We start from the raw sequence: 27,503 nt of genomic DNA, 5'->3' as shown, positions 1-27,503 counted from the left end.
CTCAATGAGGCCGATTGACCTCTATCTGCACTGTAGGGATTCTCTGACTATGAATTAGAGACCAAAAAGGTAACTTGATTATGGAAGTCATAGACGTGAACATGATTCATGATAAATATTTTCACCGAGCAATGGGAATTAGAAATCAAATGGGGTTTTATATGTGAAGACAGTAGAAACTGCTAAAGTATTAAATTAATACTTTGAAACCTCAATTAGCAAGGAGAAAATGCTAAGCAGATCATGATAAAAGAGGAGATAATTCACATTCTTAAAGTTTAAAATTGATTAAACTGGAAGTTATTGGATAGACTGGAAGTTGATAAGGTTAAAAATCAAACTACACCAGGTTATAGTCCAACAGGTTTATTTGGCATTGCATGCTTTTGGAGTTCAGCTCTTTCCTTCGGCGTCGTAGGAGCTGAGCTCTGAAAGCTTGCAATTTCAAACAAACCTGTAGGACTATAACCTGATGTAGTTTGATTTTTGACCTCGTGCATCTCCAGTTAAACTCTGGTATCTCCTCATCATCACTTAAAGTTGATGAACACAGGGATTGGATGCATTGCATCCAAGGAGACTGAGGGTAATAAGAGTGGAAATTGCAGAGACACTCGCCATAATTTTCCGGTCTTCCTTCAACTTTGGTGCCACAGGACTGGAGAATGCAAATGTTAACCCTTGTTCAATAAGAGGCATTAAGATAAGGCCCCAAACTATGGGGCAGTCAGTTTAACTTTAGTGCTGGGAAAGCTTCTCCAAACAATAATTTGAGATGAAATTAATAATCACTTGGGCAAATGTAAATTAAGAAAAGTCAGCATGGTTTGTTGAGGGCAAATTGTGTTTAACTGAATTGCTGGAATTTTGAGATGTTGATGTGGATTATGTACAATTCTGAAGGACTTTTAATCAAAGTGCTGCATTACAGACATATGAGTGAAGTTAAACTTGTGGAATAAAAGAAACATTAGCAACATTGATGCAGGAAACAAAGGGAGGGAGGTAATGGATGTTTTTGGGCAAGCATAAAGTTCTTCAGGGATCAGTGTTGAGACTTTTTGCTTTTTGATATATGCATTTATGACCTATATCTGAAATTAAACAGGGCATAATTTCAAAATTTATGAGCTGTCTTTCACTTTGAGTATTGTGAGAAAGATTGGACAGAACCTCAAAAGGCTGCAGACAGGTTGGTGGAATAAATGCATAAGTGGCAGATAAATTTTAAAGGACTAAGGTGTGAAGTTATTTGAGTTTGTAGGAAAAACATGAAAGGGCAGTATAAAATAATTCTGTGTAATTCTGAATATATTATTTTCAAGGCTGTGCAGGTAGGGAGGGACCTGGGTACATATGTGAATAAATAACAGAAGATGGCAGGATAGTTGAGAACTAAGTTTGTAAAGCATGCAGTATCCCAAGGATTTATTAATGGTGTGTGGAGTATAGAAACAATGACATTACGTTAAAGTTGTGTTGAACATTGGTTTGGCCTCAACTGGAGTATTATGTTCAGTTCTGGGTACCACAATTCAACTCAGGAAGAATAGGGAGCAATAGGTAGTGCAAGAATGTTTCCAGGAAAAAGGAACTTCAGTGAGGAAGATAATTTGGAAATGTAAGGATTGTTAGGAAAATTGAAGGTTGAAGGAAGATTTTGATTTGGCAGGTGATGAAAGTCATGAGGTGTCTGACAGAGGGTTTTGGGAGAAAATTCTTTATCTGTAGAAAGGTTGAGAACCAGAGGAGACAGATTCAGATTTAGCATTTGACAAAAAAAAAGAAGCATGAGGTTTTTACACAATGAGCTTGATTAGATTAAATTAGATTCCCTACAGGAAACAGGCCCTTCAGCCCAACAAGTCCACACTGACCCTCTGAAGAGTAATCCACCCAGACCCATTCCCCAACCCTATATTTTACCCCTGACTAATGCACCCGACACTGTGGGCAATTTAGCATGGCTAATTCACCTGACCTGCACATCTTTGGATTGTGGGAGGAAACGGAAGCACCTGGAGGAAACCCATGCAGACACGAAAAGAATGTGCATACTCCACACAGACAGTCGCCTGAGGGAATTGACCCCAGGTCCCTGGCATTGTGAGGCAGCAGTGCTAACCACTGTGCTGCCCTCTTTGTTAGGATCCGAAATGCACGGCCTCAGTGTAAGGTGACAGCTGATTCATTTGAGAGGTTCAAGAAAATTGAAATATTATCTGAAGGAAAAATGAACAGGGAGAAGTTTGGTGAGTGGCATGAGGCAAATTGCTCCTTTGGAATGCCAACACAAACCCAGCAGAGTGAATGTGCCACTCTGTAACTAATTTGTGATTTGGCTATTGGGTGTGATTGCAAGCATAAGGTTATAAAGGCCATTTCCTTTATTTTAAAGTATTCAATTTATAATAATTGCAGTTAAATTAAGGAAAGAGGAAAATAGACCAAACAATGGTTTAAAAAAAAATGAAGTTGGTAAATTAATTGATGTATTATCAAGTTATGTAGCGTTGATTTGATTTGAAATGCGAATAATCTTTTTGATAGAAAGAACTTCTATTTTGGAAGGGTAATTTGCCTTGGCTGATTTTTGTTTACCATATATACTCGAGTGATAGTCAAATTTTTTTGACTACTTTTTAATGTTAAATTTATGGGGTCAACTATTACATGAATACTGTTTTTGAGGGGCTGAAATTCATACCTTATCATTAGCAGAAGCGCAATTGATCTCTAAACAAATAAGGAGGGAGAAAATGAATCATGGTAATTCTGAAAACCTGGAGCAGAACATAACAACTAGTGGACTGGAACAAGAGTGAAACAACCGGCAGACTGGAAAGCTGGAGCGGGACGTGACAGCCAACACACTGACTCATAAATATTGATCTGTTATCTGTGAAGAACTAGAGGCAACTTTTACATGAGATATATGGAGAATTCCAAATTATTTGGCCAAAAATAGGGGGTCGACCTTTACATGAGATTGCCTATTACTTGAGTATGTACGGTACTTATTTATATCTGGTTTTAAAAATAATTTTCTTACGGAATTTGAATAGGAGCAAATGACAGCTTGGATTTTTCTATCATTTTGTAAAAACACAGTGCCAAGTGTGTCAAACAAAAGTTCTACTTTAAGGGATACAACTTATTACTGTGGCATTTGACCAAAAGCTTGCCCAGATGGATAGGCTTGGAGGAACAAAGCAAGGTAAAGCCTCAGATTTAGGGAGGAAACCCTGGACCTTTGGGCCTTAGTGGCCTAATAACATTAATTTGAAATCTAAAAATGATATTTGATATGCATTCAATTTTGCAATTGCAAATATGGGCATTCCCTGAAATCTGGCTGGTACATAAGTTACTCAAAGGCATAAGTTGTCATAAAGGTCTGTTGGCATGAATATTTTAAAAGCTGCAGTTTTTGTAACAAGTAAAGTTTAAACAGCAAGGAAGCATTTTGAATACAAACAATATTTGCTTTTCTCTCAGACAGATGAATGGAGACTGAGCTATGTTAACAAAGATTTCACTGTTTGCCCTTCCTATCCTCCTATTGTCATGGTGCCAAAGTCAACGGATGATGAGATTTTGAAAAAAGTTGCTACGTTTCGTCAAGGTGGTCGCTTTCCTGTTCTCAGCTATTATCATAAAAAGAATGGAATGGTAAGCATAAAAGATGATTGCCGATTTTGGAAAGGATAGTCTGATAATCTCCAGTTTACTATTAATTTTGTTTTATTTCTGTAAGATCAACCCTCAGCCTCCAATGCCTCAGGGAGAAAAGCTCCAGCGTATTCAGCTTCTCCCTATAACTCCAACCCTCTATTCCCGGCAACATCCTTGCAAATCTTTTCTGTACCTTCTCAAGTTTAACAACATACTGTAGAAGAGCAATCAGAATTGTATGTAGTATTCTAAAAGTAGCCTCACCAATGTCCTTTACAGCTGCAACATGGCATTCCTATTCTTCATTAGTCCGCTGTCAAACATCGAGAAGTGTGTCATGCAATAGAATCCTTCTGATGTGTAGTAACTATTGGATAGCTGTTGTTCAGGAACAACATCCAACGGTTCATTTCACTGAAATGAATGGACAGCTAATCTGAGGGAATGTGATCAGCACAGTGGGTCAACTCTCTATATTTCTTTGTATAGTGTCATGGATTTTAATGCCACTTGAAACTTGGCGCTCTGTTTAACAGTTTAGCCAAAGGAAAGGTATCTAAAGTCCTATTGGAGAATATAAATTTAATGGTTGAGCAATGGAGCAATGGGAGTATGTCAGAAGAGTAGGTGGGCCAGTTTTCCCATATTATTACACACTGATATATCACCTAAAAGTTAAAATCAGGGATTCAAAAAATGGCAACTGAAGGCTGCATCCTCTTTTGTAACTTTGACAAAGCTGCATTTTCATGCTGGATGACTCTATAAATAGGATTTCATTCATAAAATTATCGTTATTTTCCATATGTGAAAAATAAGCAGTTTAATGACTTTGTATTGTTAGCTAGTAAATTGGGAATGAATGAAGGATTTGACATTGTAAAAATGAGCAGAGATTAGCATAACAAATTGTGATAAAGATGCTTTTAACCAAATAAGTACCAATATTAATGTTACTGAGGTAAGGAAATCTATTTTCATGTCAGCTGTATAGTTCACATGGTTACTGAATGGGGAAGACCAGTTCACTGTGATGTCTTTAAATTATTAGGATTTTACATAATTTTTCTTCTCCGTCAAATTCCAGGCTGAAGTTTGGATTGCACCGACTGAAATGTTATGAAGTAATGGCAACAAAAAAAAACTAGCTATAGTCATCCCAAAAAAGTTGCTGGCTATTGAATCATCTCTCATCTGAGTCCATTATTATGTAGTATTATCAAATTGCAGAGTACTTGGAAGTGCTTGGTAAAATAGGCCTGTGCCCGAAACGTCGAATCTCCTGTTCCCTGGATGCTGCCTGACCTGCTGTGCTGTTCCAGCAATAAAGTTTCAACTTTGATCTCCAGCATCTGCAGACTCACTTTCTCCTTGGTAAAATAGGGCTGAGTTAGCATGGCTTCGTCAAGGGCAAGTCCATAGAATCCCTGCAGTGTGGAAATGGGCCATTTGGCCCAATACATCCATGCCAAACCACTCCAGAGTATCCCATCCAGATGCATTCCCCTACCCTATAACCTTACATTTCCCATGACTAATGCACCTAACCTACACATCCCTGAGCACCATAGTCAATTTAGCATGGCCAGTTCACCTAAGCTGCACATCTTTGTGACTATGTAAGGAAACCAGAGCACCCAGAGAAAACCCACGCAGACACTGAGAGAATGTGCAAGTTCCACACAACCCGAGGCTGGAATCGAATGTAGGTCCCTGGTACTGTGAGGCAGTCCTGCTAACCACTGAGTCACCGTGCCACCCTGAAGTCATGCCTGACAAATCTATTAGAATTCTTTGAGGAGGTGACAAGCAAATTGGATAAAGAAGACCTTTGACAAGATGTCACACACAAGGCTGCTAAATAAGATAAGAGCCCATGGTGCTGGGGACAAGGTACATGGAAAGAGATTGGCTCACTGGCCAGAGATTGGGTAAAGGGGTCTTTTTCAGAATGTCAGCCAGTGACTAGTGTAGTTCAGACCTCACCAATTAATGTTGTACATGAATGATCTGAATGAAAAAACTGAGGGCATTGTTGCTAAGTTTGCAGATTACATGACACTCAATTATTTGTCTAATGTTAAGGCAAAGAGGCTGCAGAAGTACTTGAACAGGCTGGGAGTGTGGGCAAAGAAGTGGCAGATAAAATACAGTGTGGGAAAGTGTGAGGTGATGCACTTTGGTAGGAAGAATAGAGGAATGGATTGTTTTCGAAATTGGGAAAGGCTTTGGAAATCTGAATCTCAAAGGGACTTAGGATTCTCTTAAGGTTGACATGCAATTTAGCATTCATTTCAAAAAGGCTGGAATATAAAAACAGGGATATACAACTGAGGTCATGTAAGGCTCTGGTCAGACTGCATTTGAACTATATTGAACAGTTTTAGGGTCCCGTACCTAAGGAGAGGTGTACTGGCCATTGGAGGAATTCCAGGGGAGGTTTAGAAGAGTGATGTTGGGGCTGAAGCACTTGTCATGTGACAAGTGGTTAATGAGTTGGTCTCTCCTCAATGGAATTTGGAAGGATGATGGGATCTGATTGACAGTTAGAGAATGGGTTCACAAGAGATTTACCAAAATATTGCCAGGAATGGAGGGTTTGAGTTATGGAGAGAGCTGGATAGGTTGGGACTTTTTTCACTGGAGCGAAGGAAGTTGAGGGTGACCTTATAGAGGTTTATAAAATCATGAGGGGTTTAGATAATGTGATGGCAGGTGACTTTTCCCTCACGTGAGGTATTTCAAGATTGGGGGCATTTTTAAGGTGCGAGGAAGATGAAAAAGAAATGAGGCACATTTTTTTTACACAGACAATAGTTTGTGTGTGGAATGAACTTTCAGCAGAGGTGGTGGATGCAGGTACGTTTGCAACATTGACAAGACATTTGGATAAGTACATGAATAAGAAGTACTTGAAGGGACGAGGGACATGGGCCAAGCTCAGGCAGGTGGGACTAGTTTCAGTTTGGTATTATGGTCGGCATGGATGAAGTGGACTGAAGGTTTGTTTCCATGCAATATAACGCTACGGATCTATGACTCTAATAGTGAGAGGCCTTGATAAAATGGACATGGAGAAAGTATTCCCACCTGTAGGAGAGACTAGGTCCCAAGGGCACAGTCTCCTAAGAGATGGCTCTTTAGAACAGAGAGGAAGAAGATCTTCAGCCAGATGGTAATGAATCTGTGGAACTCATTGCCACACAAGTCAAGTCATTGAGTATATTTAAAACAGAGAGGTTCTTGATCAGAAGGATATTAAGAGTTATGGGGAGAAGGCTGGAATATGGGGTTGAGAAACATCAGTGATGATCAAACGGCAGAGCAGACTCTACCACATGACCTAATTGTGCTCCTATTTCTTATGGTTTCTCTGTGCTGTGGAAACTGAGAAATGGCGTCTAGCAACTCTGGCATGCAAGTGTTCTACAATTAATATTTTGACAGCATTGTATATATTTGTGAACATTTTTCCTGTATACTTGTTTCCTCTTTGCTCCAGTTGAAATGTTTCAAATCATTAGTTGTGAATAGTATTTTTTTCCCTTTGGTCTGAAATGTTTTGTTCCTTTGTTAAACGGAAAAGAGGTTGTCCCCCTACAAGAGTGGATTTTCCATGTGGTGTAATGAGATATGTGTGAAATTATGCCTCTTTTATCCGTTTGAATTTATGCCTGAACTTCATGGCAATCTCATTAGCATAAACTAGAATATAAAGTCATTAAGTTTTCCAGAATTGGAGAAGCACTGAACAAAAGCTGTTTCCTTCCGTGGGTTTTTCAACAATCATTTATATTCTTTAGGCACAGCGGGTTTAAGAATATAGAGTTGCAAAAGCAATTCAGTTTTTAGAACCATTGGAATTGAAGCCATAAAATGTAATTGAAGAAACAGAACATTGTGCCAATGGATGGATTTGTTCATAAACTAACTGAAAATGTCAAAACATGAGGAAAAATAACCCTCACTGTTCACTAATTCGTTGTTTAAACACCTGTTTTAAATGTGTACAATGACAGAAAATGAGCATCTGTCTTTTCAGGTTGATAGCACAACCAAAATAAACCAGGAAAAAGCAGCAGGGATAAATTAGAATAAGTAGAGGATATTGAGCATAGCATAGCAGTGTATGACCTCCACGTGTTGTTTTGTTGCTTAATCTTTTATGGAAGGTTTTTGCTTCACAACTAGATTTTGTTTTTGGGAGCAAACCTCAAAACTACACCTCAAAACCTGTTGAAAATAAATTGAAATTAATAAGTAAATTAAAAATTCTTATGCCATTGCCCATTGATAAATCTGGACCGAGTTTCAGGTTTTTGATTTGCAATTGGTCATAGAGTTATAGAGATGTACAGCACGGAAACAGACCCTTTAGTCCAATTCGTCCATGCCGACCTGATATCCTAAATTAATCTTGTCTCATTTGCTAGCACCAGGCCCATATCCTTCTAAACCCTTCCTATTCATATACCCATCCAGATGCCTTTTAAATGCTGTAATTGTACCAGCCTCAACCACTTCGACTTCCTCTGGCAGCTCATTCCATACACGCACCACCCTCTGTGTGAAAACGTTTCTCCTTAGGTGCTTTTTAAATCTTTCCCTTCTCACCCTAAACTGGTGCCGTCTAGTTCTGGACTACCCCACCCCAGGGAAAATACTTTGTCTATTTATGCTATCCATGCCCCTCATGATTTTACGAACCTCTATAAGGTCACCCCTCAGCTTCTTGATGCTCCGCGAAAAACAGTCCCAGCCTATTCAACCTCTCCCTGTAGCTCAAACCCTCCAAACCTGGTAACATTTTCTGAACCCTTTCCAGTTTCTTCTGATAGGAGGGAAACCAGAATTGCACACAAGATTCCAAAAGTGGCCTAACCAATGTCCTGTACAGCTGCAACATGACCTCCCAACTCCTATACTCAATGCACTGACCAATCAAGGGAAGCATACAAACGCTGCCTTCACACATCATAACTATCTGTGACTCTATTTTCAAGGAACTATGAACGTGCACCCCAAGGTCTCTTTGTTCAGCAACATTCCCCAGGATCTTACCCTAAAGTGTAGAAGTTCTGCCCTGATTTGACTTTCCAAAATGCAACACCTCACATTTAAAGTCTATGCCATTCCTCGACTCATTGGCCCATCTGATTATGCTCCCGTTGTACTTGAGGTAGCCGCCTTTGATGTTCACTACACTTCCAAACTTGCTACCTGTACCTCCTATATTCACATCCAAATCATGTATGTAAATGATGAAAAGCAGTGGACCCAGCACTGATTCTTGTGGCACACCACTGGTCACAGGTCACCAGTCTGAAAAGCAACCCTCCACCATCACCCTCTGTCTTCTACCGTTGAGCTAGTTCTGTATCCAAATGGCTAGTGCACACTGTATTCCATGCGATCTAACCTTGCTGACCAGTCTACCATGAGGAACCTTGTCAAATGTCTTACTGTAGTCTGTCGATCACGTCCACTGCTCTGCCCTTATAGATCCTCTTTGCTTCTTCAGAAAACCTCAGTCAAGTTTGTGAGACACGATTTCCCACATGCAACACTATGTTTACTATCCCTAATCAGTCCTTGACTTTCCAAGTACATGTAAATCCTGTCCCTCAGGATTCCCTCCAACAATTTGCCCACCGCCGATATCAGGTTCTGGTTTATCATTCCTTGGCTTTTCCTTACCACCGTTCGTAAATAGTGGCACCATGTTCGCCAATGTCCAGTCTGCCGGCACCTTACATGTGACTATTGATGATATAAGTATCTGAGCAAGGGTCCCAGGAATCACCTCCCTAGCTTTCCACAGAGTTTTAGGGTAGACCTGATCAGGTCCTGGGGATTTATCCACCTTTGTGTTTTAAGACATCCAGCATCACCACCTCTGTAATATGGACATTTTTTAAGATGTCACCATTTATTTTCCTACAGTCTATATCTTCCATGTCCTTCTCCACAATTACACTGATGCAAAATACTCATTTAGTATCTCCCCATCTCCTGTGGTTCTACACATAGGCTGTGTTTAAACTAAGGAAACTTTGATAATTAATAATACATCACCTTGATTAATGCAGGCCAAATTACACTATTTACTCACCACTTCACAAAACATAGCATACAATCAACATTTTTCTTTCGTTCTGTATGCAGGTTTGTGGGGGATAAAAAGCTTGATATTGGAAAACAATGATCACATTCAGCAATTGTACATAGGGGACTGAACACAGTTCAATGTTTGGCTGGATCTGGGGAATATCGAGGCTTCAAGTTATGATTCTGGGATTTGGCACTTGGGGTTTGTGTTGTTAGAGTAATCTATGTTTGTACAGTCAGTGCATGATTTATTTTTTTTCATTCATGGAATTTGTCATTACTGATTACATCAGCATTTATTGCCCATCCTTAGTTGCCTTTGAGGTGGTGGTGAGCTGCCTTCTTGATCCAACGCAGTCCATTTAGTGTAGTTAGACCTGCAGTGCTAATGGGGAGGTGATTTGGAAGTTTGGAAGGTAGTTGAAGGTGGTCAGTGATGGCAAAGCTACTGAATATCAAGAGGCAATGGTTACATGTTCTCTGGATCGGAGTGGTCATTATGTGGCACTTAACTGGTGTGAATGTTATTTGCTACTTGTCAGGTCAAACCTGAATATTGTCCAAGTCTTATTGCATTTGGACATGGGCTACTTCACCATCAGAGGAGAATGGTACTGAACTTGGCGCAACTATCAGCAGGAATCCCCATTTTTGTTCTTATGACACTGGAAATGTTATTGAAGTAGCAGAAAATGGTGACCTAATATGATACTCTGAGGAACTCCTACACAGATGTCCTGGAGCAGGGATGATTGACTTCAGACAACAACAACCATCTTTCTTTGTGTCAGGTATGACTCCAACCAGCAGGGAGTTTGTACCCATTCCTATGGATTCCAGTTTTACTCCTGCTTCTTGGTGCCGCACTCTGATGCAACCTTAATGACCAGGACAGTCACTCTCTTCAGTTCTCTTGCCCATGTTTTAACCAAGGCTCTGTTGAGGTCAGGAGCTGAGTGGCATTGGCAGAACCCAAACTGAGTGTCAGTGAGCCGGTTATTGTTTGTACTTGATAGCACAATTGATGACTTCTTCATTGCTTTGTTGTTGATCAGAATTAGACTGATAAAGAATTAATTGGTTGGGTGTGTGTTGCTGGAAAAGTACAACAGGTCAGGCAGCACCTGAGGAGCAGGACAATCAACATTTCGGGCCAGAACCCTTCACCAGGAAGCCCTTTATCCAACCTCACTTTCTCCTAAGTAATTAGTCTTATTGTTGTTTGTGGACAGGACATAACCTGGGCAATTTGCTATATTCAAGTCAGTGTTGTAACTGTAGCGGTGCTGAAGCAGTTAGGTTAGTGTGTAGCTCATTCAGATTCAGGGACTTAACAACTATTTTTGGAATTTTGTCAAGACCCATATCCTCCTTCATGATCAGTGCCTTCAACCCTTTAAGATTTAAAATGCAGTGAATTGAATCCATTGAAGACTGACATCTGTGATGCAGGGATCTTCAAGAGGAGACAACGTTGAATCATTTACTCCACTTCTAGCTGAAAATGGAGATGGATACTTGGCTTGTGCTGGCTGCCTCATAGCTGAGATTGGTATATTTGTGCTGCCATCTCCTCCTGCTAGTCTAACTGTCCATCAGTCATTGTAACTAGATATTGTAGACCTGTAGAGCTTAAATCTGATCTTTTGGTTGTGGAATTGCTTTGCCTTGGAAACTGTTCACTTCTTGCATTGTTTGTAGTCCTATGTAGAGAAAGTGAGGACTGCAGATGCTGGAGATCAGAGCTGAAAATGTGTTGCTGGAAAAGCGCAGCAGGTCAGGCAGCATCCAGGGAACAGGAGAATCGACGTTTTGGGCATAAGCCCTCCATTCCCCAAACTGTACAATATTCTGTATGTTGACATGACTGGACACTATTGTGAGCTGCACTCCCATGAAAAGGCTATTTTGTAGTCTTCAGTTGACATTCTTTCCATTTCTGTGCTGGACTCTATCACTATGACTCTACTATTGACTTAAAAGAAGAACACACATCACTTGAGTTCAAAAACCCATCGATTACTAAGCAAGCAGAAGAGTACGCAGCTAGGATGGAATATCAGCCAAACTGCTTTAGCAAATACAGTCCCATCTACTACAACACCTGTATGTTCTCCGTCTTTGGTGGAAGGTAATGAATTAGTGATTTTATTATCGTGTGTGTTACAATGAGAAAAACAGTAAAATACAGTGAAAAGCTTTTCCACTAGTATCATTTTGAACAGTTTTAAAGAATAAGAAAAAGATATAGTTTAAACAGAGCCTATCAGCACTGAGCCAGCTCATTATTATCAACGCCTGCACCCCCGACCATCTTCCACCGCCTTGCCACTATCTGTACCAGGCTCAACCAATGTTGAAATCACCACTCTTCAGGTGCCATAGACCAAGTTTTCTCTGCTACAGCTTCACCATCGCCTGCATTAGACCCACCAACGTCAGAGTTGCACCTGTTGCCACTGGGACCATTGGTCAATGCCACTGTGATTCCGTTCCGCCACCGCTTTGACACCGCCAGCACCGGACCTAACCAATGATGAAGTTGCCAATACTCGGTTGCCATTGTTCGCTGCTGAAGAAGGGCTTATGCCCGAAACGTCGATTCTCCTGTTCCCTGGATGCTGCCTGACCTGCTGTGCTTTTCCAGCAACACATTTTCAGCTGTAGTCCTATGTAGCCTATTAAGTTTAAATCTCACTTTTTAGGCATGCTCTCCTGCTGCCTTTCGACGAGCATTGATTTCCTGCCTTGATGGTAATGGGGAATGATCGATAAGCTGTACCGAATTTATAAATTGTGATTTACTACAATTCCATTGTCTCTTTGCTCACAGGGCCTCAGGAATGCCAGGTTTGAATCGTAGATCTGTTCAAAATTTTCCCCATATATCACAATAGTAGTGCTATCCACAAGGACTGTGTAATGATTATCTTTTCTGATACTGTCATGCTGATAGTTATTTTTTTCCCCCACGTTGGTTCCTTTCTCACCTGTGGCAGCTACATCCTTTATAACTTGGGTAGCACAGGGCAGTCATGTTACTACCAAGCCACTCTTGGAGATTTAATTCCTGCACCCAAGGTGTACATTGTGCCCTTGCCATCCTCCTGTGCTCCTGCTAGTTGTTCAGTGTGAAGAATACTAAATCTTACACAAAAATGTTGTGGATCTGACTGTAATGAGCACTGTCAGTTGTTAAATTTAAGCTCGAGACTGAGATCCAAGATGCAGTAAATAGGGTTCTTTCTGCCTAGCTAAAATGTTCTGGCTTTGTTTAATGGGCTGTATAATGGCAATATAATAGCTGTAACCTTGCCAGTCTGTAGAGGATATGTTTAAGATGTGTGGAAGTGTGTATCAATTATTTTGGAGAAATACTTTTCTTAACTTGTCTGTCTTGATTCAAAGTACATTGTCCATTAAAGTAATGTTTTCCTTTTATGTGTGGCTTTACAGTTCATGGAGAGTTAATGATAATTATTGTTGACTTATTCTAATTCTGTTCTATTGAGTCCAACTATCGCAGGTGTAGAAAAGTTATTATTAGTGCATTACAACATCATCTATTAAATGAGTCAGTGAAAATGAAAAAAGTAGCACTTAAGAAAATCTTGGAGTCCTTAAATGAAAAGTTATTTTTATCCTGGCCGTGATTATTCTTTTGCCTTTTTGTTTCTCTTTTCCTCTCAGTTCTTTCTCTAAATGTTGATGGAAGGCTTGGCAACATGGGCCTCTCATTACCTGCCCTTGTTCTTGCTTTTCATCAATTATGCCCTATCCTGTGGCTATCATTTGCACCTGCACACACTGTAAGCACTCCAGCCACACTTTGAAGCAGCAACTATGATCTAAAGTTCACAGTAAAATAAAACTTTTGGCCATGAATTGCTTTACCATGACAGTTGGCTGGCTTAATTCAACACATTTGATTGCATTTAGAAGTATGGCAACTGGCAGTTAGCTGATGAAAGCATCTCTGATTATTTTTATCAGATATAAGTGCTTTTTGTCTCCTTGGCAGCTGTTTTTTCAAGTACGGGTTACATAAAACAATACAGCATAGGAACAGCCCCTTCAGCCCCTGCACCGTCATATTTTACCCTTCCATCTCTTACAGGATCCATATCCATCTATTCCCTTGCTAATCATGTATTCGTCCAGGTGCTTCTTGAATGCTGCTGTTGTGTCTGCTTCCACCACCTTTCCTGGCAATGTGTTCCAGGCACTCACCACTCTTTCTTTGAATAAACTGCCTTCCACATCTCCACTGCACCTTGAACCAGGTCCCTCCACCCTGGGAAAAAGCCTTGTTTTCCACTCTGTCCATGCCATTCACAGTCTTTTAAACTTCAATTAGCTTACCCCTCAACTTCCTGCGTTCCAGTGAAAACAAACCCAGTCTATCCGGCCTTTCTTCATAGCTAAAATCCCTCAGGCAACATACTGATAAACCTTTTCTGTACCCTCTCCAAAACATTCACATTCTTCATATAGTGTGGTGATCAGAAATGTATGTAATATTCCAAGTGTGGCCTAATTAAAGTTCTATAAAGCTGCAACATAACTTGTCTATTCTTATACTCAATGGCCCTCTAATGAAGACAAGCATGCCATTGGCCCTTTTTACTACTTTATCTCCCTGTGCTGTCACCTTCAATGATCTGTGGACCCACACGCCCAGATCTCTCTGCATATCAATACTCCTAAGGGTTCTGCTATTCACTGTATAATTTCCACCTGTACTTGACCTTCCAAAATGTATCACCTTGCGTTTATCCGGATTAAACTCCATCTGTCATTTTTTTGCCTCCAACTGATCTATATCCTGATGTATATATATCCGTTATTACTATCTCAGTCAAAAATCAATGTAACATTCTGAAAAAAGAAACAACTTGAAATGTTTGAGCTATTATCAGGCTCAGTTTGTTTTTCAGATTTTGTTCTCTCTTTACAGCAATCCATACGTACAAAAACATCTTGTTAAATTTCTATATAGTTGAGCATTTTTTACATTTTTCTTTTTTTAAAAAAAGGTTTTGTTTCCTGTGTACTTTCATCATTTTAATGGGGTTATAGGCCCAACTGAACAGAATGGCAAATGGAAGTTTTCAGACCCAAGCTTCACTACCACCTTTTCTGAAGGTAAAACTAATGTTAAGTGCTTTGGTCCAGCAGGTGGAGCTGTATAGTAGTAGCTGTGGCAGAAGATCGCAGGTTTCATGTGATGGTGAGATGGACCCTTTGCTAAATCTTATTATTGACCAATAGTGGGACTCCTGTTCAAGAGTTTCAATAACCACAAGAAAATATTGCCAGAAAATACTAAAACTTAGTATTCCTGTTTCTGCAGGAATAGTCAATGGAGAGTACAACCACATTGGAACACATGGCTTTTGATCTTCTGTGACCTCAAAAATAGCAGATTTTGAGTGTAGTGTACCATGACATTCCGGTGTAACTTGACTTCCATTTTAAAGCTGCACCTATGTTATCATTTTAATAACTCATTGATGCAAGTATTTGGGGAAGTATGATGGGGTGGGAGAGTGGAGGTGATGAGGGCTGGAAGTGGAGAGGTGAGTGGAGAAGAACTGAAGGGGAAAGATCAGGAGATGGATAAGGAAGAATTGAAGTGGAGGGCAATGTGGTAAGTAGTTTGGCTACAAGAACAATGCATGAAGTAGAAGCAGAGAGTAACTTGTGGTGGAGCCAGCTGTCTGTCTCTGCCTGTCTCAGTCAGTCAGCTATCAGCATTTTGATGAGCTAATCTATCTCTCCTTTTACTGTCCTTTGCAGGAAAACACCTGACTGCTAGTGAGTACTGGACAGAATCTAAATTACAGCAAGAATAGGAGTTCAATAAAAATGGGATTCTCATTCTGTACTTAAAGCTCAAGCTTATTCCAGGTAGCAAGCCTAAGTGTGCTTCTCAGATGTTGTTTTTGAGTGGTTGAACAAACTCAGTTGATCTGTGGTGAATTACATCTGTTGTATTACTCTGAGTAGGGGAGTGTCTTCCTTCTCAGTTCAGCCTGTCAAAAGCACAAGTTGCGCTCCAAGTTTCGAATGATTTCATCTTGAGACCCTCAATTAGTCTCGCATCCAGCTGCATTTTACTGAAGTGTCAAGTTGCAGCCAAGTTCCTCGTGGTTATGTTGCAATATATAATTTGAGTTGAAAAATAATGTTAAACAGTTTCGGGCTTTAACAGATCGCCTTGTTCTTGTCAGAGTACAGCTGAAAATTAATGATGGCAGCCACTGGGGCAATTTGAAATTATATTCATTTAGTCAGACAAGTCATAGCACCTGACTGCAGAATGGGAAACAATAGCAAACCATATCAGAACTTGGGCAGGAATCAGCTGAGCAAAATGGAAGCAGCTGACTAGCAAGGACTGCATACTGCAGGATAAAGGTGGGGGGAGAGACTGGCAAAAAATGACCTAGTCATTGCTCACTGGAATCATGATAACCGAAAACCAGTCTTGGAGCTAAGGTGTGGAAGAACAACTACTTGAAGGCCAGTAAGTGTAAGACAGTCTAATACATATTTTTCTTTTTGAGATTTGTGTCAATACTGTTCTATGTACTTCACCTATTTTTGGGTCTGGTCCAAAGCTGCCTCCTAATCTCTACAAGACAATGTCAATGAGACCAATAGTGCAAGCCATTTTATGAGCATGGATTTGATTTGATTTACTTGATTTTATTATTGTCACATGTACTTGGGTACAGTGAAAGGTTTTTTGTTTTACATGCAGTACAGGCAGATCATACAATGCAAAGTGCATTTGCATAATAGATCAGAGCGAGGGATGTAACATTGCTGCTGCAGAGGAGGTGCACAAAGAGCAAGATCAACATTAAATTTAAAATTTTAGAGGTCCATTCAGAAGTTTAGTATTAGCGGGGAAGAAGCTGTTGTTGAACTTGTTAGTATGTATGTTTAAGCTTTTGTATCTTCTGTCCAATGGAAGAGGCAGCAAGAAATATAGATGGAGTCAATGGATGAAAGGTTGGCTTGCTTGATGGACCGGGCTGTGTAAAGGTTCCTAACTCTTTGTAGTTTATTATAGTCTTGGGCAGAGCAGTTACCATACCAAGCCATATGAATTTTGAGTTAAGGAGAATCCAAAGGGTTTTTACAAATACATTAAGGACAAAAGGATAACCAGGGAGAGAATAGGGCCCCTCAAAGATCAGCAAGGTGGTCTTTATGTGGAGCCGCAGAAAATGGGGGAGATACTAAACAAGTATTTCGCATCAGTATTTACTTTTGAAACAGGACATGGAAGGTATAGACTGTAGGGAAATAGATGATGACATTTGAAAAATGTTCATATTACAGAGCAGGAAGTGCTGGATGTCTTGAAATGCATAAAAGTGGATAAATCCCCAGCACCTGATCAGGTGTACCCTAGAACTCTGGGAAGCCAGGGCAGTAATTGCTGGGTCTCTTGCAGAGATATTTGTATCATCGAAAGTCACAGATGAGTTGCTGGAAGACTGGAGGTTGGCTAACATGGTGCCACTGTTTAAGAAGAGTGGTAAGGACGAGTCAGGGAACTATAGACCAATGAGTCTGACATCAGTGGTGGGCAAGTTGTTGGAGGGAATCCTGAGGGACAGGATGTACATGTATTTGGAAAGGCAAGGACTGATAGGGATAGTCAACATGGCTTTGTATGTGGGAAATCATGTCTCACAAACTTGATTGAATTTTTTGAAGAAGTAGCAAAGAAGATTGATGAGGGCAGAGCGGTAGATGTGATCTATATGGACTTCAGTAAGGCATTCGACAAGGTTCCCCATGGGAGACTGGTTAGCAAAGTTAGATCTCACGGAATACTGGGAGAACTAGCCATTTGGATACAGAACTGGATCAAAGGTCGAAGACAGAGGGTGGTGGTGGAGGGTTGTTTTTCAGACTGGAGGCTTGTGACCAGTGGAGTGCTATGACCAGGATTCGTGCTGGGTCCACTGCGTTTCACCATTTATATCAATTATTTGGATGTGAGCCCAAGACGTATCATTAGTAAGTTTGCAGATGACACCAAAATTGTGGAGGCATAGTGGACAGCGAAGAAGATTACTTCAGATTGCAACAGGATCTTGATCAGATGGGCCAATGGGCTGAGAAGTGGCAGATGGAGTTTAATTCAGATAAATGTGAGGTGCTGCATTTTGGGAAAGCAAATCTTAGCAGGAGTTATACACTTAATGGTAAGGTCCTAGGGAGCGTTGCTGAACAAAGAGACCTTGGCGTGCATGTTCATAGCTCCTTGAAAGCAGAGTCACAGGTAGATAGGATAGTGAAGAAGGCATTTGGTATGCTTTCCTTTATTGGTCAGAGTATTGAGTACAGGAGTTGGGAGGTCATGTTGTGGCTGGACAGGACATTGGTTAGACTACTGTTGGAGTATTGCGTGCAATTCTGGTCTCCTTCCTATTGGAAAGATATTGTGAAACTTGCAAGGGTTCAGAAAAGATTTACAAGGATGTTGCCAGGGTTGGAGGATTTGAGCTATAGGGAGAGGCTGAACATGCTGGGGCTGTTTTCCCTGGAGCATTGAAGGCTGAGGTTTACAAAATTATAAGGGGTATGGATAGGATAAGTAGACAAAGTCTTTTTCCTGGGGTGGGGGAATTCAAAACTAGAGGGCATAGGTTTAGGGTGAGTGGAGAAAGATATGAGACCTGAGGGGCAACATTTTCACGCAGAGGATAATGCGTGCATGGAATGAGCTGCCAGAGGAAGTGGTGGAGGCTAGTACAATTGCAACATTAGAAAGGCATTTGGATGGGTATATGAATTGGAATGGTTTGGAGGGATATGGGCTAGATGCTGGCAGGTGGGAGTGCATTGGGTTAGGATATCTGGTCGGCATGGACGGGTTGGACCGAAGATTCTGTTTCCATGCTCTATGACTCTATGATAGATGCACCACAGAAAGCATTCTATAAAAAATGCTAAGAGTCTTTATGGACGTGCTGAATTTCTTTAGCCTCTTGAGGAAATAGAGGCATTGTTGTGCTTTTTCAATGTCACATCAATGTGGATGACCAGGACAGCTTAGTGATCATGACTTCTCGGAACCTGATGCTTTTGACCATCTCCACCTCAGCACCATTAATGTTGAGGGAGAGATTGTTATTTTTACACTGTGTCACCAAGCACTGTCTCTTGTATTTTGTCTCATCATTTTGAAATTCGGCCTACAATGGTGGTGCCGTCAGCAGACTTGCAGAAATATGTATATAGCGAACCGAAACAATGTGGCTTTGAACACTTTTCACTGTAGTCTTGTGTTCCTATACTTGAGTACACGTGACAATAAAATCGAATTCTAAGCCATGATATAGAGTTCCAGTGTTGGACTGGGATGGACAAAATCAGAAGTCAGATGACACTAAGTTATAATCCAATTACTTGAAATCACAATCTTTGGAACGCTGCTCCTTTGTCAGGTGACATAGCCTCCAAAAGTATCCGTGTAACCCCGTACTTCCCATAGCTAATGTAAAACATCCCTTTACCTGGCGAATGAGCAGTACTCTGAAAGCTTGTGATTTCAAATAAACCTGTTGGATGACAGTCTGATGTCATACAATTAGTTATAAATCATAAGTCAGCAAGTAGAGATCGTTTACATGACGAACACCAAAGATCATCTTGTGAACACCTCTGTTTGCGTACCTGTAATCTGAATCTGTGCTTATTCTTGGTATGGGCTAGGGATACTTCTTGCGTGTACATGAATAAAAGTGTAAATATTCTCAGTGTCCATAAATCTAAAACGCAAAATAAAGTATTCCTATACTTGACTAATACATTCTGTTGTATTATGAAGTTGAAGGCATGTACTGTACCTTTAAGAGAGACTTGATGCTGTTCTGCACTGAGGGCTTACAAGAGTAGTCTCAGTGTCCTGGAAGCTTGAAAATATGGACAATTTGGCTGTGAAATAGATACCTGAGTTGGTTGCTGTTTTGACAACCATTCGAATTTAACCAATCAATTTAAGTTATGCCCAAGGATACTAAAGCCCAATCGAGTTTAAACCTATTGTTTTGCCAACATTGAACCAATGAGATGATCCGATGTTGGGGATATAAAGAGGCAGGCATTTTGAAAATCAGAGTAATTGCCATAGAGAGAGAGTCCCAAGATGTTGAAACACTCCAACAGAGGTACCTTTTCTTATAAAACATATTCGCAGTGAAAAGAAAGAAGACTTACCCAGGGAGATCTTCAGCTGGAGGAAGACAGGCATTGAAGTCAAAAGCCGCTGTGTGGTTATTGAAATTAAGTTGATGTAATTTTAATAAGTATTTTATTGGAACAATATATTGTTATAGAGTTGGAGGCAGGTAGATAACAACATTTAAGAGAAAGGGGTGGCTTAAAATTGTGAATAGTTGTTTAATGTTCACTTTGAGTTAAGGAATAAATTGATATTATTTTCTTTAAATGGTGGAATTTGGGAATTCTCTGTCATTCATCGAACATAGAACATTACATTGCAGTTCAGGTCCTTCAGCCCTCAATGTTGCACCAACCTGAAGCCCATCTAACTTACACTATTCCATTCTCATCCATCTGCCTATCCAATGACCATGTAAATGCCTGTAAAGTTGGTGAGTCTACAACTGTTGCAGGTAGTATGTTTCACGCCCCTACTACTCTCTGAGTAAAGAAACTACCTCTGACATCTGTCCTGTATCTGTCACCCTTCAGTTTGAAGCTATGCCTTCTCATGCTAGCCATCACTACCTGAGGAAAAAGGCTCTCGCTGTCTGCCCTATCTAACCCTCTGATCATCTTATATGTCTCAATTAAGTCATCTCTCAACCGTCTTCTTTGTCACAAAAACAGCCTCAAGTCCCTCAACCTTTCCTCATAAGACCTTCCCTCCGTACCAGGCAGCATCCTACTAAATTTCCTCTGAATCCTTTCCAAAGCTTGCACATCCTTCCTGTAATGCGGTGACCAGAATTGTACGCAATACTCCAAATGCGGCCACACCAGAGGTTTGTGCAGCTGCAGCATGATCTCATGGTTCAGAAACTCTATCCCTCTACTAATAAAAGTTAACATACCATATGTCTTCTTTTACAGCCCTATTAACCTGGGTGACAACTTTCAGGGATCCATGTACATGGACAGCGAGATCTCTCTGCTCATCTACACTACTAAGAATCTTACTATTCGCCCAGTACTCTGCATTCCTGTTCCACCTTTCAAAGTGAATCACGTCACACCTTTCTGCGTTAAACTCCATTCGCCACCTCTCAGCCCAGCTCTGCAGCTTACCTATATCGCTCTGTAACCTACAACACCTCTAGATAGGGTGGCACGGTGGCTCAGTGGTTAGCACTGCTGCCTCACAGCACCAGGGACCCAGGTTCAATTCCTGCCTTGGGCAACTGTGTGGAGTTTTGCACATTCTCCCTGTGTTTGCGTGGGTTTCCTCCGGATGCTCCAGTTTCCTCCCACAATCCAAAATGTGCAGATCAGGTGAATTGGTCATAGTGTTAGGTGCATTAGTCTGGGGTAAATCTTGGCTAGGTCTGGGTGGGTTACTCTTTGGAGGGTCGGTGTCGACTAGTTGAGCCGAATGGCCTGTTTCCACACTTAAGGAATTTAAAAACCATTTGGCACTATCCACAATTGTACCGACCTTAGTGTTGTCTGCAAATTTACTAACCCGTCCTTCAGTGCCCTCAGCTTGGTCGTTTATAAAAATGACAAACAGCAGTGGACCCAAAACAGATCCTTGTGGTACACCACGAGTAACTGAACCCCTGGATGAGCATTTCTGATCAATCACAACCCTGTCTTTTTTCAGCTCGCCAATTTCTGATCCAAATTGCTGAATTGCCTCAATCCCATGCCTCCATATTTTCTGCAATAGCCTACAATGGGGAACCTTATCAACCACCTTACTGAAATCCATATATACCACATCAGCAGTGTTACCCTCACCCGCCTGTCTGGTCACCTTCGCAAATAACTCAAGGTTTGTGAGGCCTGACCTACCCTTCGCAAAACTGTGTTGACTATCCCTAATCAAACTTGTTCCTTTCAAGATGATTATAAATCCTATCTCTTGTAACCTTTTCCAACACTTTACCCACAACTGAAGTAAGGCTGAGTGGTCTACAGTTACCAGGGTTATCTGTACTCCCCTTCTTGAACAAGGGGACAACATTTCCTATCCTCCAGACTTCTGGCACTATTCATGTAGACAATGACAACATAAAGATCAAAGCCAAAGACTCTGCAATCTTCTCCCTGGTTTCCCAGAGAATCCTTGGATAAATCCCATCCAGCCCAGGGGACTTATCTATTTTCACACTTTCCAGAATTGCTAACACCTCCTCCTTGTGAACCTCAATCCCATCTAGTCGAGTAGGCTGTATCTCAGTGTTCCCCTCGACAATGTTGTCTTTTTCCAGTGTGAATACTGACGAAAAATATTCATTTAGCACTTCTCCTATCTCCTCTGACTCCACACACAACTTCCCACTACTGTCCTTGATTGGCCCTTATCTTACTCTAATCATTCTTTTATCCCTTATACCTATAGAAAGCTTTAGGGTTTTCCCTGATCTTATCTGCCAACAACTTTTCATGTTCCCTCCTCGCTCGCCTTAGCTCTCTCTTAGGTCTTTCCTGGCTACCTTGTAACTCTTAATCACCCTAACTGAGCCTTCACATCTCATAAGCTGCCTTCTTCCTCCTGCGTTCAACAACTTCCTCCCTGTGTGACAGGTATGTACTTATCAAGGACGCACAGTAGCTGTTCCTTGAATAAGCTCCACATTTCAATTGTGCCCATTGTCTGCAGTTTCCTTCCCCATCCTATGCATCCTAAATCTAGTCTAATCGCATCGTCATTGCCTTTTTTCCAGCTGTAATTGTTGCCCTGTGTTATATACCTATTTCTTTCCATCGCTAAAGTAAACATAACTGAATCATGGTCACCTACCTCCAAATCTAATTTGTTGGCCTGTCTACATACTGTGTTAGACAGTATGCGGACAATGGACCAAAAACTAGAGTACTTAAACTGTAGTATTCCCAGTCAATATTTGGAAAGTTGAAATCCCCAATAACCCTGTCACTCTTGCTCCTATCGAGAATCACCTTTGCTATCCTTTCCTCTAAATCTTTGGAACTATTTGAAGGCCCATAGAAATCTCCTGACAGGGTGACTTCTCCTTTCCTGTTTCTAATCTCAGCCCATATTGCCTTAGTTGATGAGTCCTCGAACGTTATACTGTCCTTGACTAACAATGCCACACCTCCAACTCTTTTACCATCATCTCTGTTCTTACTGAAACATCAAAATCCCAAAATCTGCAGCAAGCATTCCTGTCCCTGCTCTACCCATGTCTGTGAAATGGCCACAACATTAAAATCCCAGGTACTGCCCCATGCTGTAAGTTTCCCCCACCTTATTTCGAATGCTCCTGGCATTGAAATAGACACACTTCAAACCAACCTTTTGCTTGCTGGTGCCCTCTTGCAAATCTGAAACCTTATTTTACACTTCCCTACTCTCAACCTCCTCTACACTCAAACTACAATTTGGGTTCCCATCCTCCTGCTGAATTAGTTTAAACCCACCCGAAGAGTATTACCAAATTTGCCCCCCCCCTCCTGATATTGGTACCCTTCTAGTTCAGCTGAAGACCATCCTGTTTGTGGAGGTCCCACCTACGCCAGAAATAGCCCCAATTATCCAGGAATCCAAAACCCTCCCTCCTGCACCATCCGTGTAGTCACGTGTTCAACTTCTGTCTCTCCCTATTCCTCGCCTCGCTAGCACGTGGCATGGGCAACAAACCAGAGAGAACAACTCTGTTTGTCCGAGCTCTAAGCTTCCACCCTTGCTCCCTGAATTTTTCCCTTAAATTCCTATTTCTCTTCCTACTTATATCGTTGGTGCCTATGTGGACCACGACTTGAGGCTGCTCTCCCTCCTCCACAATGATCCCAAAAAAACAGACATCACAAACCCTGGCACCTGGGAGGCAACACACCAACCATGAGTGTCTCATTCCCACAGAACCTTCTGTCTGTCCCCCTAACTATGGAGTCCACAATGACTAATACTCTGCTCCTCTTCCCCCTTCTCTTCTGAGCAACAGGGACAACTGTACCAGAGACCTGTGCCCTATTGCTTACCCCGGTAAGTCGTCCCACTGACAGTATCCAAAAAGGTATACTTGTTATTGAGGGGACCGGCCACAGGGGCTCCCTGCATTGCCTGCCGGTTCTCTTTCTGTCCCCTGACTGTAACTCATTTACTGTCATCTTGTATCTGAGATATTTTAAAAGATTGAGACGAGGTGAGCTTTTCTGGTCGTTTGGTTGAATTAACAGAAGGGTTCGTTGCCATGTCATAACACCCATCTTATATGGTACCTAGATTAAGGTTTTTGTTATGTCAGGGGATTGTCATTATTTAATTTCCAAATTTAATTATGAAACATTTTTAGGTAATGATGCGCAGTTCGCAGCCATTGACTGGAACCAATGGAAGACGGTGTAAAGATGATGAAAAATTGATCAATGCCACGCTGTGGGCAGGAAAACGTGGCTATATCATTGACACGAGATCACTTAATGCTGCTCAACAAGCCAGAACCAAAGGAGGTGGTTTTGAACAGGAAGCACATTACCCTCAGTGGAGACGAATTCACAAGTCCATAGAGAGGTAAGCTCAAACCACGTCAGTGACATTAACTTCTGATTTTTATACCCTTAATTCAGTCATAATTGATGTGTTGCAAAGTCTTTATTTTTAAATTGCAATAGTTTTGATATCTGATTTATAGAAAATCGGCATTTTCAGTTTAAGCTTGAATCATGACCAGCTATTTCAGCATGATTCTCTAATATGCAAAGATTCCCAAGATTTCCTTCACAACACATTGCCTTTTAGCTCTGGAATCTATTGAGGCTGTGTTCTTGTCTTTGTAACTCAAGCAGAGATCAAAGTTAATTCATTCATATGCATACAGTATGAAGTCTTCCATATGCATGCATTTCCAGTCTGTTAACTGCCTTTGCATCTCACTATTTCTAAATCATGCATTTTGTCAATGCTAGTAATTAAAGCATATGTCAACATTGAATCACATTGTGAATTCTCCCCCTGTACAATATGCAATGTTGCTGCACTTTCTCACCCAAAGACTATTGGTGAGGAAAGTACAGCTTAGAAAAAGTTAGCTTTCCCAGGTACTCTGTAATTGCAGAACACAGAAGCAAATGACCTTGCCGAAACCATAATCAGTTGCCCCTCTGCATTTGCAACTATCTTTTTGAAAACTGCTTTTTCTGAATCATAGAATCGTTTTTGTGCAGAAAGAGGCCACTTGGCCCATTGCATTTTCACCAACCCTCCAAAGAGCATCCCGCCCAGACCCAGTGCCCAAATCTATCCTGTATTTCTCATGACTGATCTACCTAACTGAGACATCCCTGGATACTACCAGACAATTCAGTATGGTCCACACCACCTAACCTGTACATCTTTGGGAAGAAACCAGAGGACTTGGAGGAGATCCTTGCATACACTCAGAGAATGTCTTGGTGGAGTTTTAAGTCGCCCAAGGTGATATCGAACACATCCTCCATAATTCAAGAGAAATGTTGACACTCATCATCAAGACTCGGGAACAATTTGGCAAGGTACTTTAGACCACTAATATTGGGTAAAGAGGTGGGGTAAAACGATATCAAAGTCCAGGAAGCAGGAATATTTTGAATTAGTAGAAATGAAAAAGAAAACCAACACATGTCAAAAGATCCATGGCACGTGGCACAGTATGGTGTGTAAGTGGCTTTGTTATTGGTATCCAAGTTTCTTAGCCTATTGCCAAAATGCCCTACATCAGATGGTTAGATTCTGTCTCGTTGGAGATGGCCATTGTCCAGCATGTGTATGGCAGTAATGTTACTTGCTGCTTAGCAACCCAGGTCTTGCTGCATAGAGTCATAGAGATGAACAGCATAGAAACAGACCCTTTGGTCCAACCCGTCCATGCCGATCAGATATCCCAACCCAATCTAGTCCCACCTGCCAGCACCTGGCCCATATCCATCCAAACCCTTCCTATTTATATAACCATCCAAATGCCTCTTAAATGTTGGAATTGTACCAGCCTCCACCACATCCTCTGGCAGCTTATTCCATACATGTACCACCCTCTGTGTGAAAACGTTGCCCCTTAGCTCTCTTTTATATCTTGCCCCTCTCACCCTAAACCTATGCCCTCTAGTTCTGGACTCCCCGATCCCAGGGAAAAGACTGTGTATTTATCCTATCCATGCCCCTCCATAATTTTGTAAACCTCTATAAGGTCACCCCTCAGCCTCCAACGCTCCAGGGAAAACAGCCGACCAATAAAGGAAAGCATACCAAACGCCGCCATCACTATCCTATCTACCTGCGACTCCACTTTCAAGGAGCTATGAACCTGCACTCCAAGGTCTCTTTGTTCAGCAACAGTCCCTAGGACCTTACCATTAAGTGTATAAGTCCTGCTAAGATTTGCTTTCCCAAAATGTAGCACCTCACATTTATCTGAATTAAACTGCATCTGCCACTTCTCAGCCAGTTGGCCCATCTCGTCCAGATCCTGTTGTAATCTGAGGTAACCCTCTTTGCTGTCCACCACACTTCCAATTTTGGTGTCATCTGCAAACTTACTAACTGTACCTCAGACAGAATGTAAATGACAAAAAGTAGAGGGCCCAGCATCGATCCTTGTGGCACTCCGCTGGTCACAGGCCTCCTGTCTGAAAAACAACTCTCCAACACTACCCTCTGTCTTCTACCTTTTGAGCCAGTCTCTATTCAAATGGCTACTTCTCCACGTATTCCATGAGATCTAACCATGATAATCAGTCTCCCCATGGGGAACCTTGTTGAACGCTTTACTGAAGTCCATATAGATCACAACTACTGCTCTGCCCTCATCAATCGTCTTTATTACTTCTTCAAAAAACTCAATCAAGTTTGTGAGACATGATTCCCATGCACTAAACCATGTTGACTATCCCTAATCAGTCCTTGCCTTTCCAAATACATGTACATCCTGTCCCTCAGGATCCCCTCCAACAACTTGCCCACCACTGAGGTTAGGCTCACCGGTCTATAGTTCCCTGGCTTGTCTTTACCACCCTTCTTAAACAATGGCACCACGTTTGCGAACCTCCAGTCTTCCGGCACCTCAACTGTGACTCGATGATACAAATATCTCAGCAAGAGGCCCAGCAATCACTTCTCTAGCTTCCCACAGAGTTCCAGCACTTCCTCCTCTGTAATATGGACATTTTGCAAGATGTCGCCATCTATTTCCCTACAGTCTGTATCTACCATATCCTTTTCCACAGTAAATACTGATGCAAAATATTCATTTAGTATCTCCCCCATTTTCTGTGGCTCCACACAAAGGCCGCTTTGCTGATCTTTGAGGGGCCCTATTCTCTCCCAAGTTACCCTTTTGTCCTTAACGTATTTGTAAAAACCCTTTGGATTCTCCTTAATTCTGTTGCCAAAGCTATCTTATGTCCCCGTTTTGCCCTCCTGATTTCCCTCTTAAGTATACTCCTACTTTCTTTATACTCTTCTAGGGATTCACTTGATCTATCCTGTCTGTACCTGACATATGCTTCCTTCTTTTTCTTAACCAAAC

At 41.3% G+C, this 27,503-nt stretch overlaps 1 protein-coding gene across 1 annotated transcript in view; it reads left to right on the top strand.

Moving 5' to 3' along the window:
* mtmr9 (myotubularin related protein 9) overlaps nt 1-27,503 on the top strand; it is a 71,846-nt gene that overhangs the window by 10,679 nt on the left and 33,664 nt on the right. The window contains exons 4-5 of the mRNA XM_043682436.1: nt 3,499-3,672; nt 24,297-24,514. Of these exons, the coding sequence (XP_043538371.1) occupies nt 3,499-3,672; nt 24,297-24,514 (392 nt within the window). The remainder of the gene's footprint in view (nt 1-3,498; nt 3,673-24,296; nt 24,515-27,503) is intronic.

Source organism: Chiloscyllium plagiosum, chromosome 3 (assembly GCF_004010195.1).
Source record: "Chiloscyllium plagiosum isolate BGI_BamShark_2017 chromosome 3, ASM401019v2, whole genome shotgun sequence".
NCBI lineage: Eukaryota > Metazoa > Chordata > Chondrichthyes > Orectolobiformes > Hemiscylliidae > Chiloscyllium > Chiloscyllium plagiosum.
The sequence above is the reverse complement of the archived record's forward strand: the minus strand, read 5'-3'. Positions and strand labels throughout refer to the sequence as shown.